The sequence below is a fragment of the Pseudopodoces humilis genome, chromosome 5 (genome assembly GCF_049639895.1).
Source record: "Pseudopodoces humilis isolate 2021_Gansu_Grassland_sample_001 chromosome 5, ASM4963989v1, whole genome shotgun sequence".
In the NCBI taxonomy this organism is placed as follows: Eukaryota; Metazoa; Chordata; class Aves; order Passeriformes; family Paridae; genus Pseudopodoces; species Pseudopodoces humilis.
Genome location: NC_142204.1, coordinates 61529602 through 61549879, shown reverse-complemented (window position 1 = coordinate 61549879; position 20278 = coordinate 61529602). Strand labels below are relative to the sequence as shown.

The window sequence follows — 20278 nt, the reverse complement described above, 5'->3', positions numbered from 1 at the left end:
ATAGATAAGATATATGGCAGCTCCTCACAGGAGACTGCTGTAAGGGAAAACCTCATTACTACACTGGAATTAAATACTGACAGTGTATTTCATATAGATATATAAAATGTATCTACTGATACATTATAGATATATAGATACATACATTATAAATTCTACATTGTAGATATATAAATATATAGATATATAGATATACATTATACATTATAGATATATAGATATATAAAATGTATCTAACTGACTTAACTCTGACAGTTGAGCAGAGAGCAAGCTATAATGGTGACTTCTGAAAAACCTATCTATGTATGTCTGTGCTCCATAAGACAAAGATGTATTAAAATAACCATGAAAAAATTTGGGCAACTATTTGTGCCTTTGTTATCTTTTCCCAGACTGGCAGACATCTCAGCACTCAGGATTCCATTTCTCAAGCAATCCTAACATCAGGGAAAAACACTGAAACTAGTTGGTGATGGCAATATTAAGAATAAAGCCACAAGGCCCAAGTCCCAGAGTAGGGCAAGAACACGGCACACACACATCAGTGACAGTCATATTGAGTTGAAACTGTCACCAGAGATGAGGAGCACAACACAAACACTGTGGAGCACAGTCCCCACAGCCTTTGAAGATTCAGACACTACTGGAAACAATTTTACAGGTCCATGTAAATAAGGTTCATGCTAACTCATATTTTATTCTTTCCTCGTGCAGAGGACGATGATTGGTAGAGTTCTGTTTGCAGATCTCTATCCCTTTCTGTCTTAGAAGGAAGGGATAAGTTCCTTTCTGCTCTCAGGGGAATTGTTAAACATGGTCATAGTGTTTGCTAGACATGAGATATGATCAACCGATCTCTTATTGCCTTGAATGATATCTCCAGCAGCCAGCATGTTTATTGAAACCAGTGTCAAACAAAGAGCTTGTGGCTGAGGGCTGCAAAGGTCCAGAATAACAAGAAATTCTTGAAGAATGAGGGTGAAATGTGCTTTTTTTATAGGCAGTGTACATATGTGAGTTACATCCTTTTTTCCACATCTTCTACAAAAGCCATGTATCTCATCTCTGACATCTCTAGTTTCATCATTGTCTTGTCAACTCATTTTTCTCAGTCTTAATGCACCATTTAGCCCTATCCCCAGCTTCCTTATATCTCCTTATACTACATTATTTTTCTTATTTTATTGTATATTTTTCTTATATTTTGGCAGGACAGACATCTGAAATCCAGGCACAGCAGAATTCTTTATCTTTCATGCTCCACATTTCTGCTTAGACTCTTCAGTCTTTTTTCCTGTTTGTTGCATTTCTGTGGTTTGCATCCCTCTTTTTCTTTCAGTGGTACACAGCTGGAGATAAAACCAGGCACAATGGACAGGAGGTTCCTGTAGTGTCAATTATGAGCTTCTGTGTTGTTGCATAAGAGTCTGTGTGGCCTTGCTTGGTTGTTCCAGCTTGCCAAGTGAGCAGTGCAGTGATGCTCACACCAGTAACCAATCTATGCTGTGGGCAGCTTCATGGCATTCTGCAAAACAGCAGAGTTCATGTATTTAATAATTTCCCATAATAATAAGGTTCACACTAGCCTTATTTGTGGTTATTCAGAAACATTCATCCACCCACACCGAGAATTATTTCTAGCAAAAGGGGAGAGTTGGATATTCAAGAGCCAAGGGTCAGAAAAGGCAGGCAGAAAGGGGGTGTCTGTCTCTTATTTGGAAGGAAACAGAACTAAAGTTTTAAATCATGGAGGACATAAATATTACATTTAAAACTGCTGTCAAAACCCATGTATGACCATTCAGCAACATTCAAAACCGGTATTTTTCCCTTTGTATGCATCCTAAATCACATTTGCAAAAGAGTTACAGACCTCCTATCAAACTCATAATCTGATATTAAAGCCCTCTCTTGAGCCATAGGAGAAATAACTTTAAGTCCCCTTTGAAAAGTCTGGAGTCCAGGCTTCTGAGCAGTAGAGTGGCATGTAATAGTTGGCTATAGCTGACTATGTCTCACAGAATAAAATTGTTACCATTAGGACTCTTCAGGCTTTTCAAAGGAGCAGGTGATATGTAGGCATCTGGGCTCTCTAAATGCTGTACAACTGTGGAGTTTAACAAGGTAATATAAACCTGTCTCCTCAGAATATGACGTTTCCAAACACCTCAAGCCAGGGCACTCTGAAATCACTTAAGTTGTTCTGGATTCAGTGAATAGATAGTCAGAGATGAGTTAATTAAAACCCTACAATGTTTGGAAAGTCTTTTATGCCATGCAAAATAGAAGTCTCTCTCTTGTTTCATCATGGTGTTTTTTTCATTTCATCTTTCTTTATTGCTAGGTGTTGCACACGTTTAGCTTGGTGTTCATCTAGTCACTTAATCACTGTATCCCATTTTTGCAGCCCTTGATTTTTAGGTTCTTAGTAGATTAGTTTGTAATTTGTTTTAGTAGATTTGTTCTGTTTCCACCAAACAAGGAATCATTCCCTTTCTGAAGCTTGGATATAATACAGCTTCCATAGACACAGTTTTTTAAGTCCATATTAACATATGCAAAATATCTTCATTCTTTTTTAAAATTATTTTTCAGTTGCTGTTGTCTTGCATCTCAGAGATGAGAAAATCCAACAGAAATGCCTGGACTACCACATACCATATTGACCATATTGTTAGATTCCTATTGCACAACCAAATTTTGTACCAGAAACCACGTGCAGTTCCTGTAGTTTCATACATAGGAACCTTCTAACATTAGTGATTCTGATTGTTGTTGTGTTTCTTCAGTCCATCTAGAACAAAGTCTTTGCAGGGTTGTCTCAGCTGTTTGTAGTCCTGTTGCTAAAGGAATATGGAAAATGGGTAAATATGAAAAAGCACTCATCAACAGGATTGATTGTTTTCTGTCAGTGACCATCAAATCAAAGCTTAAAAGGGGGAATGTAAAATTTCTTATCCTACAGTAAATGGAAATCCTTGAAAGCACTTTTCCATGTAGACCCCACAATCTGCATTTACTCCTCACTCGTGTAGAGTGTCTCTTGAGATTTCTTGTTAATGAAGAACAGAGCATCTATTTGGGATGCTCCATCAGTGATTAGTCCCACATTAAAGGATGATTTCCTGCAGTCTAACCTTACCTAAGGTTGCAATCAGTAAGTACAGTTAGCAAGTAGCTCAGCTCAGCTTGAGGGTGATTAGAGCAAAAAGCATTAAAAATAGAGAGAAACAGTTATCACACAGTAAGAGAGTAGGTGGCAGATACAGCCATTTCTTTATCCAATCAAGAAAGCTGCAGCAAGGAAATAGGAAGAATGCAGGAATAGCTTGATCAGTCATGAGTTTTTACAAACATTTAAGGCAATCCCAGTATCTAAAAATGAGTGAAGGATTTACCAGTTTAATCTTTAATTTCTGATACAGCATACTTTGGAATCCTGTTTTAGATTGAAAAGAAAGCACAAGACTGACATACTTCCGAGTGACTCATAAAAATCCTCAGGTTCTCCAGGTCCTAAAAAGCAGTGTAGTCTTATGTTCAGAATATTGGAGGAAAGTGGATATTGCTGGTGGGAAGCCTCTTTGCAAGTTTACTCTAATCACAGCAAACACAAAAATAGGAGGAGCAGTGATAGGTCCTAGGAGCCAGAGAGGTTTTCTCCACATGGTGTGCTGGCACAGTAGGGATTCATCTGCTGAATCCTTGATGTGTGTGAGAGCTTGAGAAGGTTGTCAGAAACCGCACAGAGAAGTCACTAATATATGGAATAATCCTACACATCCGGGGCAGAAGTACACCCCAGGAGCATACAGTGCTCCACCAGCAGCAGCTTGACTAAGGTTTTGTGCACACATCTGGAAGACAAATGCCCACAGGGTGCTTCATGCCAGTTAAGTAGCCCATTTTTTCTACATAAGTAGCACTTACTCTTAAAACCTGCAGCATACCTGGCTTACTTTATGCAGTAATATAAATCTTACCTTCATAAAAAGCATTCAGTGAATGTCAACACTGTCATTGCAATGGAACAAGAAGACAAAGATATTCTTAGTCCCATCCATTTATTCTGTGATTTGTGATCCATCTGAACAGTACAGGAAGATGTTAGCTATGCTTTCCATCGAACTGCATGTCCCTTTGGGGTAATCTAACTCACTCTCCAGTTCCCTACTACATACATCACTGTCCAACCTCGCTCGTAGTGAGACTCGGTGTGATTGATCTGAACTCAGAGAATTCAGCTGGGATACTCAAGCGCATGAGCCGGATGGCAGCCTGTGGCAAGAGGAGCTCAGTGCTGGGTTAGTGTAATTGGCAGAACTCAAGAAAGAATATATTGACATGCAGACATAAAGCTGATCAACATTCTACTGTCTGCACAACAAAGAAATGCAAACTGAGTCCCTCAGGGATCCTGAATATATTTTGACAGTATGAAAGCTTAATAAATCAAGAGTGAATTAACTATAGGTGAACTATTATTCAGCATTTCTCCAAAAATCCGTGTGTGTTTATTAGAATTTGTTTGCAGAAGGGTAAGGAGAAGTATTCCTCTAACATGCTTAATTAACATCCTTCTTGCAAAAATGTATCCAGTTTGACACACTCAAAGCATCCTTCTAACTCTATGCCTGGTAGCAAAATCTTTCAAGCCAGCTGTGGGAAAAAAAAAAAGTTAATAATCTCAATAAAAATAGTTTAGTATTAAATTTTAAGACTAAAATACTTAGTTGACAGGCAGGCATTGTATTTAAATCTGAGATTTATGGACTATTTATGAAGGTTTTCAGGTCTAAAAAATTAATTAACCCTAACTGAAAAATTAAGAATCAAGTGTTAGGAAAAAAATGAGCAAACCACATGATGCTGCTCTGATAACTAAAACACTTCATCCAGCAACAGGAGTGACATAGGCTTCTCTTCTGTGTTTGCCCAAATCACAAGTGGGAGCTGGGAAAGATCATCTCTGAAGATAAAAGGAGAGATATGAGGCCCATTGCCTCCATACCAGCCTAGAATCCTCATTCCAGAAAAAACAAGTAACAGGTGCTTGGAAAAGGAAAAGTATGAAATAATTCTTCACTGCATATAATATCTAAGACCCTGTCAGTCAGAAGCTTATAGATTTTTATATGCTAGGACTCAGTGCCAGGACTATTTTTAACCATTTATTTGAATGTATTCATGCTTAGACATTCCAGATATAATGGATTCCAAGTCTAAGTGCCTGCATTGTTTGGAAGAAAAATCCTTTTTTATTTGTTTGTAGTTACAATACAAAAAACCTTACTTCATCATTTTCCATATTCTCTATTCTATTCATCTACATCATATCGACTTTTTCCCACAGAACTTTACCATTCTATTCCATCTTTCATCAAAAGGCAGCTGTTCTTTACCCCTGACCAGCCTCATTGGCCTCCTCCAAACCATTACTCAATGCATCACATTCATTTGGAGGTGCAAGCACCAGAACAATTTGCAGTTTTCAGGATATTGGTGCTCCTAAATGACACAGCAATGACTTCTCCTTTATTCTCCACTTTCCCCCTAACAGTTGGTATTCTGTTTGGGTTTTTGGCAGTGCTGACATTTTCAGCTTAGTGAGCTCAGCACAAGAACTGTGGGATCTGTCTTTTCAGGGGTGATGGCTGATTTAGATGATGAAGTCAGTAATTTTCCACATGTACTATACTTGATGCTTCGCTTTCAGCACCGCTGGATTTCACATGCTGCTTTAGCACACAGGATTGTGCCATCTTTTTTTAGGCTTTTAAGTTTAGATATGACAATACAGCATGGTAATGTGCTGTCTGCAAATCTTATCACTTCATCCCCAGACCATTTGCAAGTATGCAGAGCAGAATAATCTCTGTGGTAAAGACTTTTGATTGTGAAAATTGACCACTTATTTAAAGCATTTTTTTCCTAGAATTTAATCTCCTGCCTAGAAGACCCTATTCTTTTTCATCCCACAGCAGAGCCTCTATTGAAGACTTTAGTATTAAAAGCTTTCTGCAAATGTCACTATGCTAACCAGATCACATTAATCTATATAGTCATTGAGAGCTCCAGTGACCTGCAATAGATCTGTGAGGAATGGCTTCCCTCTACAATAGCCACACTGACCCTTTCCCACTACATCATCATTATCCTTGTGCCAGCTAAGCCTCACCATCCTTATTGCTTCCTTCCATCTGCTCAATTGAACATGAGACTCACTTGGTTACTTTCCAAGACCGTTCTTAAAGACTGGTGTCACACTTGCCACTTCCCATTCCTTTGAAATTCAGCAATTTACTGATTTAAGCAGTAGATTATATCCTATAGCTACTAGCTGAACAGCTTCATATCCAAATTCCTTTAGAACTGAGGATAAAAGTCATCTGCTTCTGGTGGTTTCTCACTACCCGTTTCATCAGTCTGTTATAAAATCTTTGCCGCTGACCCTGCTGTTGGAGTCAGTTCCTCACTCAGCCCTGCAGTGAGCAGACCCTCTGCAGGAGTTTTGCTGCCCTCCTCTTCAGTGAACATTGAGGCAAAGAATTAATCTGCTTTCTGAAGTCTTTTCTACCTTGTGCCCAAACTATCTTTTGAGATCTGATAGACTCCATGCCTCTGGTACGCTTGAAAATATCTTCTTAGATCTTACATTTCCACATTTTTACTCCTCAAAATCTTTTTGTGGTTTCATCTTTATATTGTTGGAGTTTGTTTGCTCCTCTTTTGCTGCTGATCTGTAGGATCTATAAAATCAGCTTGAATTTGCTTTGCTTTTGCCTGATGAGAACTGCCTGAGACCATCAAGAAAATACCAGAAAGTTTTCTTCTTCCTTTTCATAGCTTCCCATCCTTGATTGTAATGGTGAGGTACATGTTATTAATATCGCATTATGCTACAATGAGCTATCCCACCTCAGTTTTAAAAAAGTAATAGTGTATCAAATACAGTAGGACAATGCATTTTCCTTTTATCTTTGACAGCTTTATTTCACATATACATGGATTATTTTGCAGCAATGTTGCAAAAGGCATCAAGTATACTGTAGTACCAGAAATGCTGTCTTTTCAGCCCTCACAACTGAAAACTCCATTTTTCCCTCTTGCACTCCCCATTCTTTGCAATCAGACAAGCACATTTTCTCTTTCCAAGCTCTCTTTCTCAAATATCACTACTGTTTCTCTCTCTCAGGAAAAGGTGAAAAAGTGAAAAGAAAAAAGCTAGAGCTCCTGCTGAGGAGTGGTGTGAAGGCCTTTTCTTGCTCTGCACCATGTCCTGTGTCCCCTCTTTCCCCCTTCTTTTGGGCAGGAGTCAAGACTGTCTCTCTGTGGGAAAAAAGGCCTGGCCTTTCCAGGGATAAGAAGCTGCACCTGCTTAAATAGCTGGTTGGCCACAGAAAAGAAGACTTTTCCACTCCAAACTTTTATGTGGTTGGTTCAAAAGTAGCAGGGGACATGTTATTGTAATCCCCCCAAAGAGAAATACCGTGTCCCCTGCTGAGACATCCCAGCTCACATACCTAAAATGCACTGCAGGGAGTCCAAGATTACCAAAACCCTATAGCTTTGCTCAAGCTATATATTACACCTGGGATTTCCAGGCAGTACAGATCCTCTGCTGTGAGGAAATTTGCACAGCACTTATCCAGCCTGTGGATAAGTGCTAGAGCTTGACTTGGAAATTCACCAAAACAGGTACTCTGGAGTTGCTTTTGGTCTCCAAGTATAGACAATTTTTCAGCCTTTTGGACCAATTGACAATAACAACCACAACAAATAACATGTCAAAGTGTTTCAGTTATAAAAATAGAATGCCCATATAAAAAGAATGAAATGTGATTAGTCTCTTTCCTGAGATTTAATTATAAAATGCATTAATAAAATGACAGATAGGAATGCCCTTCACACAAATCATTTGAGGCTGCTTTTATCATTAGATTTAACATAGACTGAAAATGTGCATACACAATTAATTAAATTTCATGCAACAGGGAACCATACACCTGCTTAGAGACTGCTCCTTACATGCCAACAGAGGCTAACATACACAAGGCTCTCATCCATCATTTAAAAGCACACTCAAGCAAGGAAAAACCTCTTTAGTACATAAAAGCTATATGTGTTTCCCTTCTGGTTCACCCTGTTTCTGAAATTCTGTGTGTATGGTCAGCTTGGTTTTAACAAGACAAGTAATAATTGCTTTAAAATATGGACAGAACAAAGGCTCTGCAGATAAACCCACATGTACTTGAGGCACTTTATTCTAACGATTTGGAGAAGCTTTACCATTTTCTTTCTAATTAACCTATCAATAGTGATAGTGATATCACTTAAACATTCCTTAGGAATATTGCCTTCTCATTATTGCCAGAAAACATGTTGCCCAATTTTATAGCTCAGTTGCTCTTACACATGGATGGAGCATCTGAATTAACTTGAACTGAAACAGATTTTTTTAAAAGAAACACTTTTCATACACACAAACTACTTTCATAATTACATTTATATCATTAATATTCAAATCTCAAAACATTAAGTGGTTGAAGCATTCAATGTTTACTTTGTGCTTGCACATTGTAAGAAGATAATAGAGGAGCATTCTGCTTACCAAGTGGCTTTGGGTTAGGAGAAGAACCAGTGGGTTTGGGTAGGTATTTATCCCAAACAGCATGGAAATTCAGCAATGGTCATATCCTTCAGGAAGAATCACAATGCAAAATCAATGTGTATAAATTTTCCAGATTCTTAGCTGCAAAGAGCACATTTCTTCAGAATAAATACAGCTCAGGCAGCAGCCAGGCAAGCTTCCCAGGCTGTCTTGCCAGCACACTTCACCCTTAAGCTGCTGAGAACATCTGGAGGACATAGAGGTAGATCAGTCCAGCTTTGCAGTCTTTGCTGAAGACCGCCAGGAAGGGTAAAATCCAGAGCTGATGCCAATCTGGGGAGTGTCCCTCATGCAGGGCTTGCCTGTTGGGACTGGGAAAGGGTACATCTTCAAGAAAGTCTTTAAAGAAACATGAAGAACTGGAAAAAAAGAGATCTACTGCCTGATGAGACTGTGGAGATGGCTGAAATATTCCGTTTTCTTTGTATCAGTCTCCATTGAGATGTTCAGAAGAAACATAAAGAGAAATTAGTATAAATCAGAATCAGGAGAAACTGCTTAAAGCATACTTAGATTCAAGTTTGCAGAACTTGCTGATGTTTGTGTATGCTTAATAACTAAGGTAAATTTATAGACTTTTAGTAATTATGTCTAAGAATTCATGGAGGACAAGAAAGTTAGAGAAAGCAAAACATATATCCTATTTTTAAAGTCAAATAAAGAAATTTCCCTTTTGTCCTCAGAAATAATTTGTTACAAGTTATCAAAAAGTGGAGAAAGTTCATTGGCATGAATTGTGGAAAGCAAATCTTGTAACACCAGTCTATTTTTCCTTTTTTGTGTCTGATTTTCACTCTTATTTCTAAGTGGGAAAAGGGGGAGGAGAATGTACAATCTTCCTTTCATTTTTCAACACTAGCTTCTATGAAATTCACATAAAAAGGTTGAGGAAAAAAGGCTCTAGGTGGAATCTCTTGTAACATGGTTACTGACAATAATTCCTCTCAAAGGCTGCTCTGAATGATTTGCTCCTTAACAGTAATTACAAGTGTGGTTCTGAGGCATCTGGGATGAAACCAACTCAGTTCAATATTCCATTAATAATTGGAGACCTACTGTTAAATAACAAAATAAAATTTGCTGATGCCCATATGCCACTATCCATAGGGAGTTTAAAAAGTCTTCGAGAAACAGACTGCTTCATAATAAAAATTTTGTACTAAAGCAATTAACCTGATAAAATTCACCAAGGTGCAGAGTGCTCAGTTGTGCACAGAGAAATCAGGTGCCCAATCTAAAATGTGAGATAACTGTTCAGAATCCAAACTGACCATGGGGTGCAAATCTGATATATTACAAAAAGTCAAAAAATTTGTTCTGTGAACATTATTGGTAAATGTTGAAAGAATGTTATCATTTTTATCTGTTCTACCTACCCCCCCCCTCCCCCCACCTTCATAATATCTCCAGTTTGGACGCTGTAAATAGACATGGAAGGATCCAGAAGAGAAGTGCAGAGAAATGCTGTGTGGCATAAACTACAGGAATCAATATTTAATCCTAAAAAGATAAATGAGGATCCCATGTAGCAGACACTGATTTTATGCTTGCAATTACCTCTGGCCTCACCTTGGTGTATCCTCAATATGTGGGTATATATAAGATCCTCTTTGAAAATCACTGGATTTAGAAAAGATGGAAATAACTCCACAAATCTAAAAAATTATTCCACAGTAGAAAAGTTGAGGGAGAAAGCATGTTTGAATGCCTGGACAAAGAGAAAACATACATCAGGCTTTCCTCCCATATCAGCCATAAGAAAATCTACATCATGGAGGGAAAGAAAGGGAAGGTTATCAAGGTTTAACTGCAGGAAAAAAACAAGAACTGTACCTTACTGACACATGAGGAAGCACTCCTCAGCCAAGTTTTTCTCTTTCATATGAATTTCCAGACACGAGTGTAAAGTCTAATTGAAGCTTTTCTTGAAGAGTGTTGACAACATTTCTCTTCCTTGCTTTCTCATCTAATCAGAGCTAGGGTTGTGCTGCAAAGACAGTATAATTCATCTGTACATCAGTCAGCCACAAGACACAAAAGCAGGGAACACAATTAACCCACTGCTCCTGCAACTGTTCATTATACCTCTGGTCTCACCCTTTTTGATGTAGATTTCAGAGTGCCTAACTTTGCAAACTTGTTTCTCTCCCCTCCTTCAGCCACATAACCAAGATGCTAGCCTTTTTTTTTTAAGCTTTCTCAAGTTATTTGCACATAACATTTTATAAGAAAAGAAAATATCAAATCAACTACAATATTTTATAATGAAAGAAAATACCAAATGAGCTATGTGCTGGCTACAAAGAAAAAAAAATTCAAATTCACAGAAATACAGAAAAGGTTACAGTAATACAAAGATAGTTCCTGCATAGTGACCAGTGAAAACAGAATGAAGGCAAACAGCTAGGGGAAAATGTGACATTAACTTAACCTTTTTACATATTAAACTCTGTATTAAAATCTTTCTGTCTTTCTGCTCTGGTGTGCAGAAGATTTTATTTGAAGGACTGTACATTCTCTATGCAGCTTTCAGTACTAATTTTAAAAGGTATTCATCAAGGAGTGTTAAAAAACACCTCTTTCATTTGATCTAATCTCTCATGACATGCTAACAAGAACATTTTAAATACCTTCTGCAAAATATGGTCTACCCAGGCAATGTAGCACAAAAAAAAAGAGCTGTCCTTAAGCCTTCTGAAAATATGACTTCACTTTTACAGGATTCCTATGAGGTTTAATTGTTTCATGACATTTAGAAGGAGGTTTTCCCAAAATCATTGAATTTTGTCTGTATTTGACCTAACTAATACCCTTATGGAGATGCTACAAATCTGTCTTCTGTCTGTATTACAGTAGTGGTAACACAGATTTTATCTTTTTGCTCCAAGTGTATGCACCAACTGCATTCTCCAAAAGTCAGGGGGATGCAGAGAGCCCTGTATGGCCAGACCTGGGGGAGATCTCACCATGAGACAGAGAGCACCTGTTTTGTTTGTCAGTGTGGCCTGAAGACCATCAGAAATATTTCAGATTTTGCACTGAATGGTACAACCAAATGATTTTTTATAAGAGAGAAAATTGGCTCAGGAAAAAAATTTGCACTGCAAAAATAATCCTGCAAAAAAAAAATTCTGATATTTTTTCCCCCACTGTTAATTCTGCAGCATTTACAAAGTGTGATAGCAAGGCTAATAGGTTTTATTTGGATCAATGGCTTTTTAGTTATGCAAAGTACTGGCACAGATCGCATACAGGATCCTGGGAGGATGCAGCTCCTATCGACAAAGTATGAATTCTATTAATTCCTATTGAGATACACTGCCACAGTACTTCTATTAGCATTCTGTCTCTGAGCAAGAGTGAGGACTAGGTAACTTCTTGACATCTTTCCCAATTTTCTTTGATGTTAGGAATTGTGTTGACATTTCATATTGTGCACATTTATTTGGTAAATACTATATTTCAAACTCAGGAAAGAAGGAAAACCTCTGAAGGATTACACTTTAAGCTGACAGAAGCACAATTGTAGCAAAGAAAACATACAAAACAGAAGATATTTCAATGTCCAAGGCCAGCTAAGAGCTGGTTTTGTTAAGATAGTCATATAAGAGGGAAAGAAAGTGCACGTCACCTTGAAGTCTGTATAATCTCCGCTCTAGGATGTGTAGGCATTGTTGTTGTAGTGTCATGAGGAAGCTGTAGGCACACGCTGAGGCAGGTAAGATCCTGCTGAACTAATGTGCTCCTCTGGCACTGACAAATGAGTGTGCTGACCCACTCAGCTCTCACCCTCATGCCCTACTCTTGGCTGCCCATCACCTGAACCTGCGCCTCTACCAGAACCAGGAGATCATCCCTCCTTCTGGGTGTCACTAAGGCTGTCCTTCCAAGGGGGCTGGGAGGCTTCTGCAAGACACGAATTCCAAAGGCTGTGGTGCTGCCAACAGGAGGCTCATGTGTCACCTCGCTGTGTTGCTTGCTCAAGGCTCTCTCAAAGGGGTATCTCAACAGGCTGTGCAGCGCTGCTCCCTGCATGTGCTCTCTGCTGCACTGACGAGGCACAGCAGAAGGCAGCTGGTCCCCTACCAAAGGAGAAGGTTTCCACGTGGAAAGCCAGCCAAAACCAAAACATGCAGGCTGGAAGCAAAGTCAGGGAAATAATGGTGGATGGGAGATGCAGACATCAGTGGCACATTTAACTGCTGTAGAAATAGAGCAGAAAAACAATAATGAAGCCAACTCTGACTGGAAAGCTGGCCAGGAGGTGAGTGGCACAAATCCATAATCAGAACCCTGGAGTCAGCTGCTCTAACTAGACAGTTCAGCCACAGGCTGTGCTTACTCCCAGCAAAAAGATCCTGTGGTAAATAGTTCAAAGCATGCTCTTTGAACTCCAGCAAACCTCCTTGTCCTGTGTCATAGCACTAACCTTCCTTTGTTTAATAGTGTGCTTCATAACGACTCATAATTTGGTGTGAAACTTTACTACCAAGGTTTGGAAATTCAAATGATGGGAATTTATATTTGTGCTTTGAACCTCTTTTCCCTATGAAAACAGCAAGTGGGACAAAGTTCTCAGGCTCACACAAAACTGCATGTTACAGAGTAGTACAGATAATGTTCCAGTGATTCCACCATATCAAGCAATTCAATAAAGCCTCTTACACACAGAAGATGTGAGCAAGTTACAAAGGCATTACGCTGATTTCAGCAGAAGACAAGCAGCATTTGATACACCATATTCAGAATCCACTTTGGAGGTTATTTGATCTGCCAGTAATATTCCTCACATAGACAGGAACAAATTTACCTTGATGTGTCTGTCTGTCATTCAAGTAACCTGTGATCCATTGAATATGTCTCTTCCTGAAACACTCATTTCACTGCAATTCTGTCTGACTCAATATTCTTCTTACCTGACAGGTAGGAGATCAAATAATTGAAATCAATGGAGAAAGCACAAGGGACATGACACATGCCAGAGCAATAGAGCTAATCAAGTCTGGTGGCAGGAGAGTGCGACTGTTGTTGAAACGTGGAACAGGCCAGGTCCCAGAATATGGTGGGTTTTCATCTTTACATTTTGATATGTGCATGACTCTATATAAATTAATAATATTGCTTTTGACTTAAGTAGCAGTTGCAGATATTTATATATTATAATTTCTTGGAGCACATTAAGTATTGTAAGTGCTTACCTGTGTAGAGGTGGACATACTCACATGTGTGTACGTCTCTGTCATCTGCTGCCCTCCCGACACAGGCAGTGGTTTTTAAGATGTGCATTTGAGGAAGCACTACAAACCTCTGAGGGGACATCTCTGAGTGTGCTGGGAGTTGCTGATTTGTCCATAAACTCTCCTTTTCTTCCTTTATTGGAATTTCTTCCTTATTGGTACTTCTCTGCACATTTCGAGTCACAGCAGATGATCTTGTTGCCATGCAATTGAGTGGCTCAGGCTGAAACTAAGGATTATCAAGAATGTACTCCTTTCTTTGACTACTTCACCCATTGTATTCTCTCTGATAAAATACAGGGCTGATCAATTAGAAGCCAATTCTGAATTTAAAACATGAGATTTTGCTCATTGTGGTGAGAAAACAGGATCTATTCTTCTTATATTTTGTTTCAGAGGGACTTCTGGGACATTTTAAGTATTTCAAAAAGTGTGAGTCATTCAGACAATATAGAAACCTTATTTCATAACTGAAATGACAAAAAAATAAAAATAAATTATCTGAAGGTAATTTCAAAGACAAAGAGTTTTTTTGAAAACTTAAATCAGGGCTTACTTTATAGCATGGTGTAACAATTTCCTATATTTATGTAAGTTCTATGATGTGCACCTCTGGGCCTTAAATCTCTTAGGAGAAGGGCTATTTTTTTAATGAAAATTCCTTAACTTCTTTATGCTAGGAAGTCCAAAACTCTATTAAACTCTTTTAGTTTTGAAGTTCCAGGATGCTTTCCCATTAGAATCAGAAATTACAATCACATAAAAATTCGAATACTTAGGCTAAACTATAGGTTCAGGTGAGCCTTTGTTGCCAACATAAATTCAATACCTCTGTCAAAGTCAGCTGCAGTGAAAGTCAGTTCTTTCCCACCTGTCAATACACATGGTAATTGCACTGTTTTCTTCTCTAAACTAGAGCTAATTCTATGGCTAAGCCAATACTCAGGACAGTGTATGCTGCATTTTTTACAACTTTCAAGAGCTTCTGAATAAAGGCAGAAAAGATGGGCCATAACCCACCCATCTGGTAATAAAATTAATGATTTATACTTTTGGTGAGTAGAAGCAAAGCAGAAATGGCTTTCAGGGGCTCTGATAAAATGATACTAAGATATTGAATATCAATTTTAACTAGTGTGCAATCCTTTCAGAGAGACCTCCAACAGAAATTCAGGTCACCTCCAAAACTGTTTTATGGGGAGAGGTGCATCATTTTTAATGAAAGAACAAACAAATGTCCAGGACTGATATAGTGGTAGTAATCCTTCTCAAACAGCAGAACTATATACCACCAGTTCTCTGGTTCCTCAGAAAACAATTTGATCTAAGGAAGGTCCAGGAGGCTATGAGGAGCAAAGAATCAGCTGCGGTTCAGACCTGTTTCAGATCTGAATTTCTTAATGTCCCAGTTCCAAACGGCACTTAAATCCAAAATAAATTTCAATTATTTATATAACCTTATAAAATTTTACATTATTCCTGTAGAAAATAAAAATAAAAAAATTTTAAAAAATAAATTTAAACAAACAAACAAAACAAAAAAAAAAAAAAGAAAAAAAACAACAATTTCCATGTAAGTATCATTGAATTAGGAAAACAAATCTCCCAAAATGTGCACAAGTCTTCCCTTCTACAGAAGATGATGAGTAGAAAATACATATAAACTAGTAGAAATCCAGACACAGCTTTTAGTGCTAACAGAAAGCAACAAGGTGACTTCACAGTGTTGTTTAAAGCCAAGGTCGCCATTTGGGAAGGCATTTGGAATACTTAGCATTAGTTGTTTATAAATGCAGATTACTGAGAAATAAAAGTTGCTACCAGGAAGTGCTGTTTAATCAGACCATTTTCCAAGCTGCATCTCCAGCTCACAGCTCCATACAGGAGGAGGACTAAGTAGCTGTGCTTGAAAGCCCCTTTTTCGTACTGCACTGAAAAAAGAGTAAAAGTGTTCAGGAGTTACTTCATAGTGTACATACAACCTGCAGAAAGCATCACAGCAAAGGAAAACATCTGCACATCTGCAGTTCTTCGTCTGTGCTTTATGCAGGCAGAGAAGTGTTAGAATTGTATCCAGTCTGGAGGCAGAATGGAAGCAAAATAAGACGCCTTTTGAAATTGACTGAAATAATTTAAGTCCTCCCTAGGCCATTTGCCAAAGGTGTAAGAAGTAGTCTAAGAAGAAGCAGAAGGTGCACCTAAATTCCAACAGCAGCCTGCCTAGGAAGTTAAATCAGAAATTAACAGAACCAATTAAAATGGGAGGCCACATCTCAAGGAGGCCAAATCTCAAGGTTAAGTCATCATGCTGCGAAGAACATCTGTCAGAGAACCCCAGAAACATCTTTTCCAAATAATGTAAAACTGAATGCAGGGAAGATTGTGACAGTAGGCTTGAAGACAAAGTGGTCCTGAGGACAGCAGATAAACTAGTCAGTATTTAGTAGCTCCCTTTTCCTTCAACCAGAATTCCACAGCTGAGATGTAATGAGACTAATTGGAGTTCTTTTTCCTGAAATAATCAGGGTTTTTTTTTTAAGCAAGTACATGTCAGAAATATTTCTTATACTCATCAGGGTCCAGATGTGGAGAGCATCAGTGGGAAATAGTACTTAGTTGAGTATAAAAATGCAGGGCTGGAGGACAGAGTATTGGGACTGCAGTGGTGGTGTGCAGAAGAAGCCTTGGGATAAACAGAACAATAGCACAAAGGCACCAGAGTCCTCTCCTGGATATTGTCTCTCAGTCCCTGACAGGCAAAATGGCCAGGGACTTCCCAAGTCAGGTTTAGTAATGCTATGATTAAAGACCTTTCCAACAGCAGAAACACTCAGATTCACAGCAGTAAAAAGGAGAACATTTATCTAGAGCTACCTAAACCAGCCAGCCAGGACTATCAGCTTTCTGTCTTCAGTCTTCAGCTTCTTGACTTTCCTTGTGTTTTAAACTCCAGTGCAATGTTTCTGCTAGTACAAAGTATGGTGGTACGTACTTAAGTGCAAGAAATGTCAGTGTCCAAATGATGATGTGATTGACACCAGTAAAAGCTGTGTTAAGGAAAATTCATCAGTAATAAGAAAGTGATTTGTGAAAGAAAAGAATGTGCACTGAAAAGAAGAAAGCGCCTAGTGAAGAAAGCAAGAACAAAGCTGCTTTGAGGGTGTAAATGTCCTGAATGAGTTATGTCAGTTTATACTGCCTGGAAATCTGTCCATTTCCAATCTTGGAAAATTCTGGCTGAGCTGAAGCACTGTTCAAACCTAGGATAAGAAATCATGTGCTGCAAATCCACCATTTACTTCCATTCTGGCTGCTGATTTTGCTTGAAAACAAATGCCAAAAATCACAGACTATTTCAGAGGCAGAAATCCCCTTGTAGTGCACACTACCATCAGAATGTAAGCAAAGGAGCTCAGATATGATTAATGCTTCAAAACAATAGCTGATTTCACAGCAGGGTGCAACAAAAGAAGTGTTGGAAACAGGTGTTTTATCACCCAGCATCTCAGAACATGTTTGCTGAGAATAAGGATAGCCTGAGGAACTGTGCTGCCACAGGAGGTGAATTATCACAGCTCATCCAAACCCAAAGAACATCAGCATCATGTTTCATAGGAAATAGTCTGCCAGCTGAGTTCTCCAGAGAACTAAGTCATACTAAGAAATCATATTAATGTGCAAGAAAGACTAGAAGTACTGCTGGGAATCCTGATCCCAAAAAGTACTTAATGCCTGGGAAGTCTGGCTGCAGAGAGTGTGAGGTTTCATTCATGTCACAGAACACAAAGCCCAGAGTCATCACTCCAGAACTGAGCACTTCCCCCACCAGCATTGAAAACAATTTGAATAAAGGGACAGATCAAGGCATTCATTGCAGTGGCTGCCTAATTTCCTGTGTGTACACCTAGCTAAGGGGTTACTGACTTCAGCAGGAGCTACTGGGTGTGCAGCAGTTCTAAAAATCTATCTGTTCACACTGTGGAAGCCTCGTTACAGATGCTCATGTAATCCAGGCTTTAGCCATAGCTGTAGAAACACCACGAGAAGGACAAGTACTTTGCATAGCCAAACACTGGGATGAAGCATCATCCTTAAAGGCAAAATGCAGGAAAACTGTTCACAAAATCCCAAAATGGTGAAGTTCAAGAGGAAGTAAAGCTGACAAATCAGTCTCTCTATTGAGCTGTGAGTTCTGCAAGAAGCAAGTTACCTCTAACGATTGATCAGCCCCAGAAAACTACATTTTTTTGTGGCAACACCTAGTCTTTTCTCTAGACGTCTTTAGAGGAAGTTCCCTAGGAAAGACTGTGGTGTTTCACTCTTAGTCCCAGAAGTCCTGGCAGCTTGTTTTTTCTGGCTTACTGCTCCTGGCCTTTCCTGACTGGAGATTTTATTACTCACACTACATTAAAATATGTAAATTCATAGAAGTTTCTGAAAGCAATGAGTCTTATAATCAAATGACTGCCAACAGGGTGGAAAGGTGGAGAAGGCTGAGGCAGGTTAGCACCTATAGGTGGACTCCATCCCTCCAGCAAGCCATAACCCCCTGCCCCCATTGCTTTCTGTCTGGTAGAAATTGAATTTCACCTGTAAGGAGCATCTGGAATAAATTAATTTGTTTCTCTTCCTACTTTTAGGACTACAAAATCATCTGTCAGGTTTGATATAAGATTTCTATCAAGTTTCACTTATTTTTAAGTTGCTTAAGAGCTCCTGCAGGAAGTTATAAGTTTTAGAAACTCCAGCCCATTTACATGGAGAATTTGGACAATGTTTCCGTTGCCCTATCTTGGACATCTGGATCTGGTCCTGAGCATTCTAGGTCACACTGTGGTACTAACAGATACACAGAGCTGTGGGAACTGGAATCACTGAGGTTTGAAGAGCAAGGGATCTGCATTGTGTGGTGATGGCTGGTGCTTTATGGACCTACACAATGATGGTCCCTTTCCCTCTCTTCCCCTGCTTTTCTTGGCTTTATTAGCATACATGTCCTGGGGTTGCATTGGGTGTTTTTGGAATCTCTGTTTCTTCACACAGTGCCAAATTGTGTACACAGCTCACCCCATGGGCCCATTACACATAGAAGGTTTTACAGAACAAGGATTTAGATTCAGTATGGCTGTTTAAGGAAGATTAAAGTTTCAGTGTATGCAAATTGCTGGTTAAGAGATAAAAGCAACAAGTTACTTAGCAATAAGTCATTTTTGAAGGGTCTTGAAGAAAGTCTCATCTCCTGCTTCAGCACTACCCCAGCAAAAAAAACCCAAAAATGTCAGAGTTGATACCAATACAAGGATTTTTCATACAAATAAATTGGCACGGTTCTTAAATGCATTAAACCCTTTGCTTTTGATTTGTTATGACTCCTTCAGGAAGCACCTCAAGATGTACTCCATATCCATAGACCAGGTGAATCTATGTCCTGAATATATATGTACAGTAGTTTCAATAATCTACTAATATTTAGACTTACAGCATGCTTATTTGTCTTATCTTTACAGAAATACTTCTTTCCTGTTACATATAAGCTTTTCACTCAGTTGTTCTAAACTTACTAAGAATTCTCTGCTCTAACAATAATAAAATGTCTGTATGTCACTGGTTCTGTTAATTCTAATGATTGGTCCTAGGCTGTTCCTCCCCTTCCTTTAGGAATGGTACCTTCCAGTCTCTCCATGTGCATGAAAAGTGACAAGCATGGGTCCCCATATTTCTACTTATTGGGCCACCCTAAAGACACGGTTTGTAAACTCTGCATGTATATTATCTTTCTAATACATTTTGTTTCTCATAACTGTTAATAGAGTATTTTCCAACTTTTTCTTACATGTTAGCTCACTTAATAATTCCTATGGTTTTTCTTTCATAACTGATTATCCAAGACATCAAAGCAGCTATGCATTCTACAAATGTATTTTAATATCCTAAATATTGAGTTTTGCATGTTACACTGCTGCTAGTGAAAAGGTCTGCTTTATATCCATTTTTTCTCATGACAAAATTTTATCTTCTGAATATGACTTTTCAGGTAGAAGATCTTTGAGTTTAAGCCAAAATTTCCCTCCTCTTTATGGCACTTGGCTTGCAAAAATATTAACAATATGAAGGTGGAAGTTAAGTGCTGATCTCAAATAATATTTATGTGCAGCGTCTTGAATAAATAACAAATGTAAAATTGAACACATTTTGAAATGTGCTGTAAGGCAATACTCATTTATTAAACCCTGTGGTTATGCTAAATTTACACAAAGCTCTTTGCTCTTGATTTCAAGCAATTTCCTTCATAGAATCAGATCCAACTGCACAGACTGTTCAGATACACGTAATTTGTAATACAGAGTCACGGCTCAGATGTGATACCTGG

General features: G+C 38.6%; 1 protein-coding gene across 13 annotated transcripts in view; it reads left to right on the top strand.

Moving 5' to 3' along the window:
- Positions 1-20278, top strand: part of MAGI2 (membrane associated guanylate kinase, WW and PDZ domain containing 2) — a 708943-nt gene that overhangs the window by 672307 nt on the left and 16358 nt on the right. For 10 of the 13 annotated variants that reach the window (XM_014255224.2, XM_088054941.1, XM_005526021.3 and 7 more), the window contains one exon: positions 13595-13733. The exons of 1 other annotated variant lie outside the window; for it this stretch is intronic. In XM_014255224.2, coding sequence (XP_014110699.2) covers positions 13595-13733 — 139 coding nt within the window. Of the gene's footprint in view, positions 1-13594; positions 13734-19566; positions 19656-20278 lie in introns of all 13 variants that reach the window. 2 more of the 13 variants (XM_088054945.1, XM_088054943.1) reach the window with 1 other exon arrangement.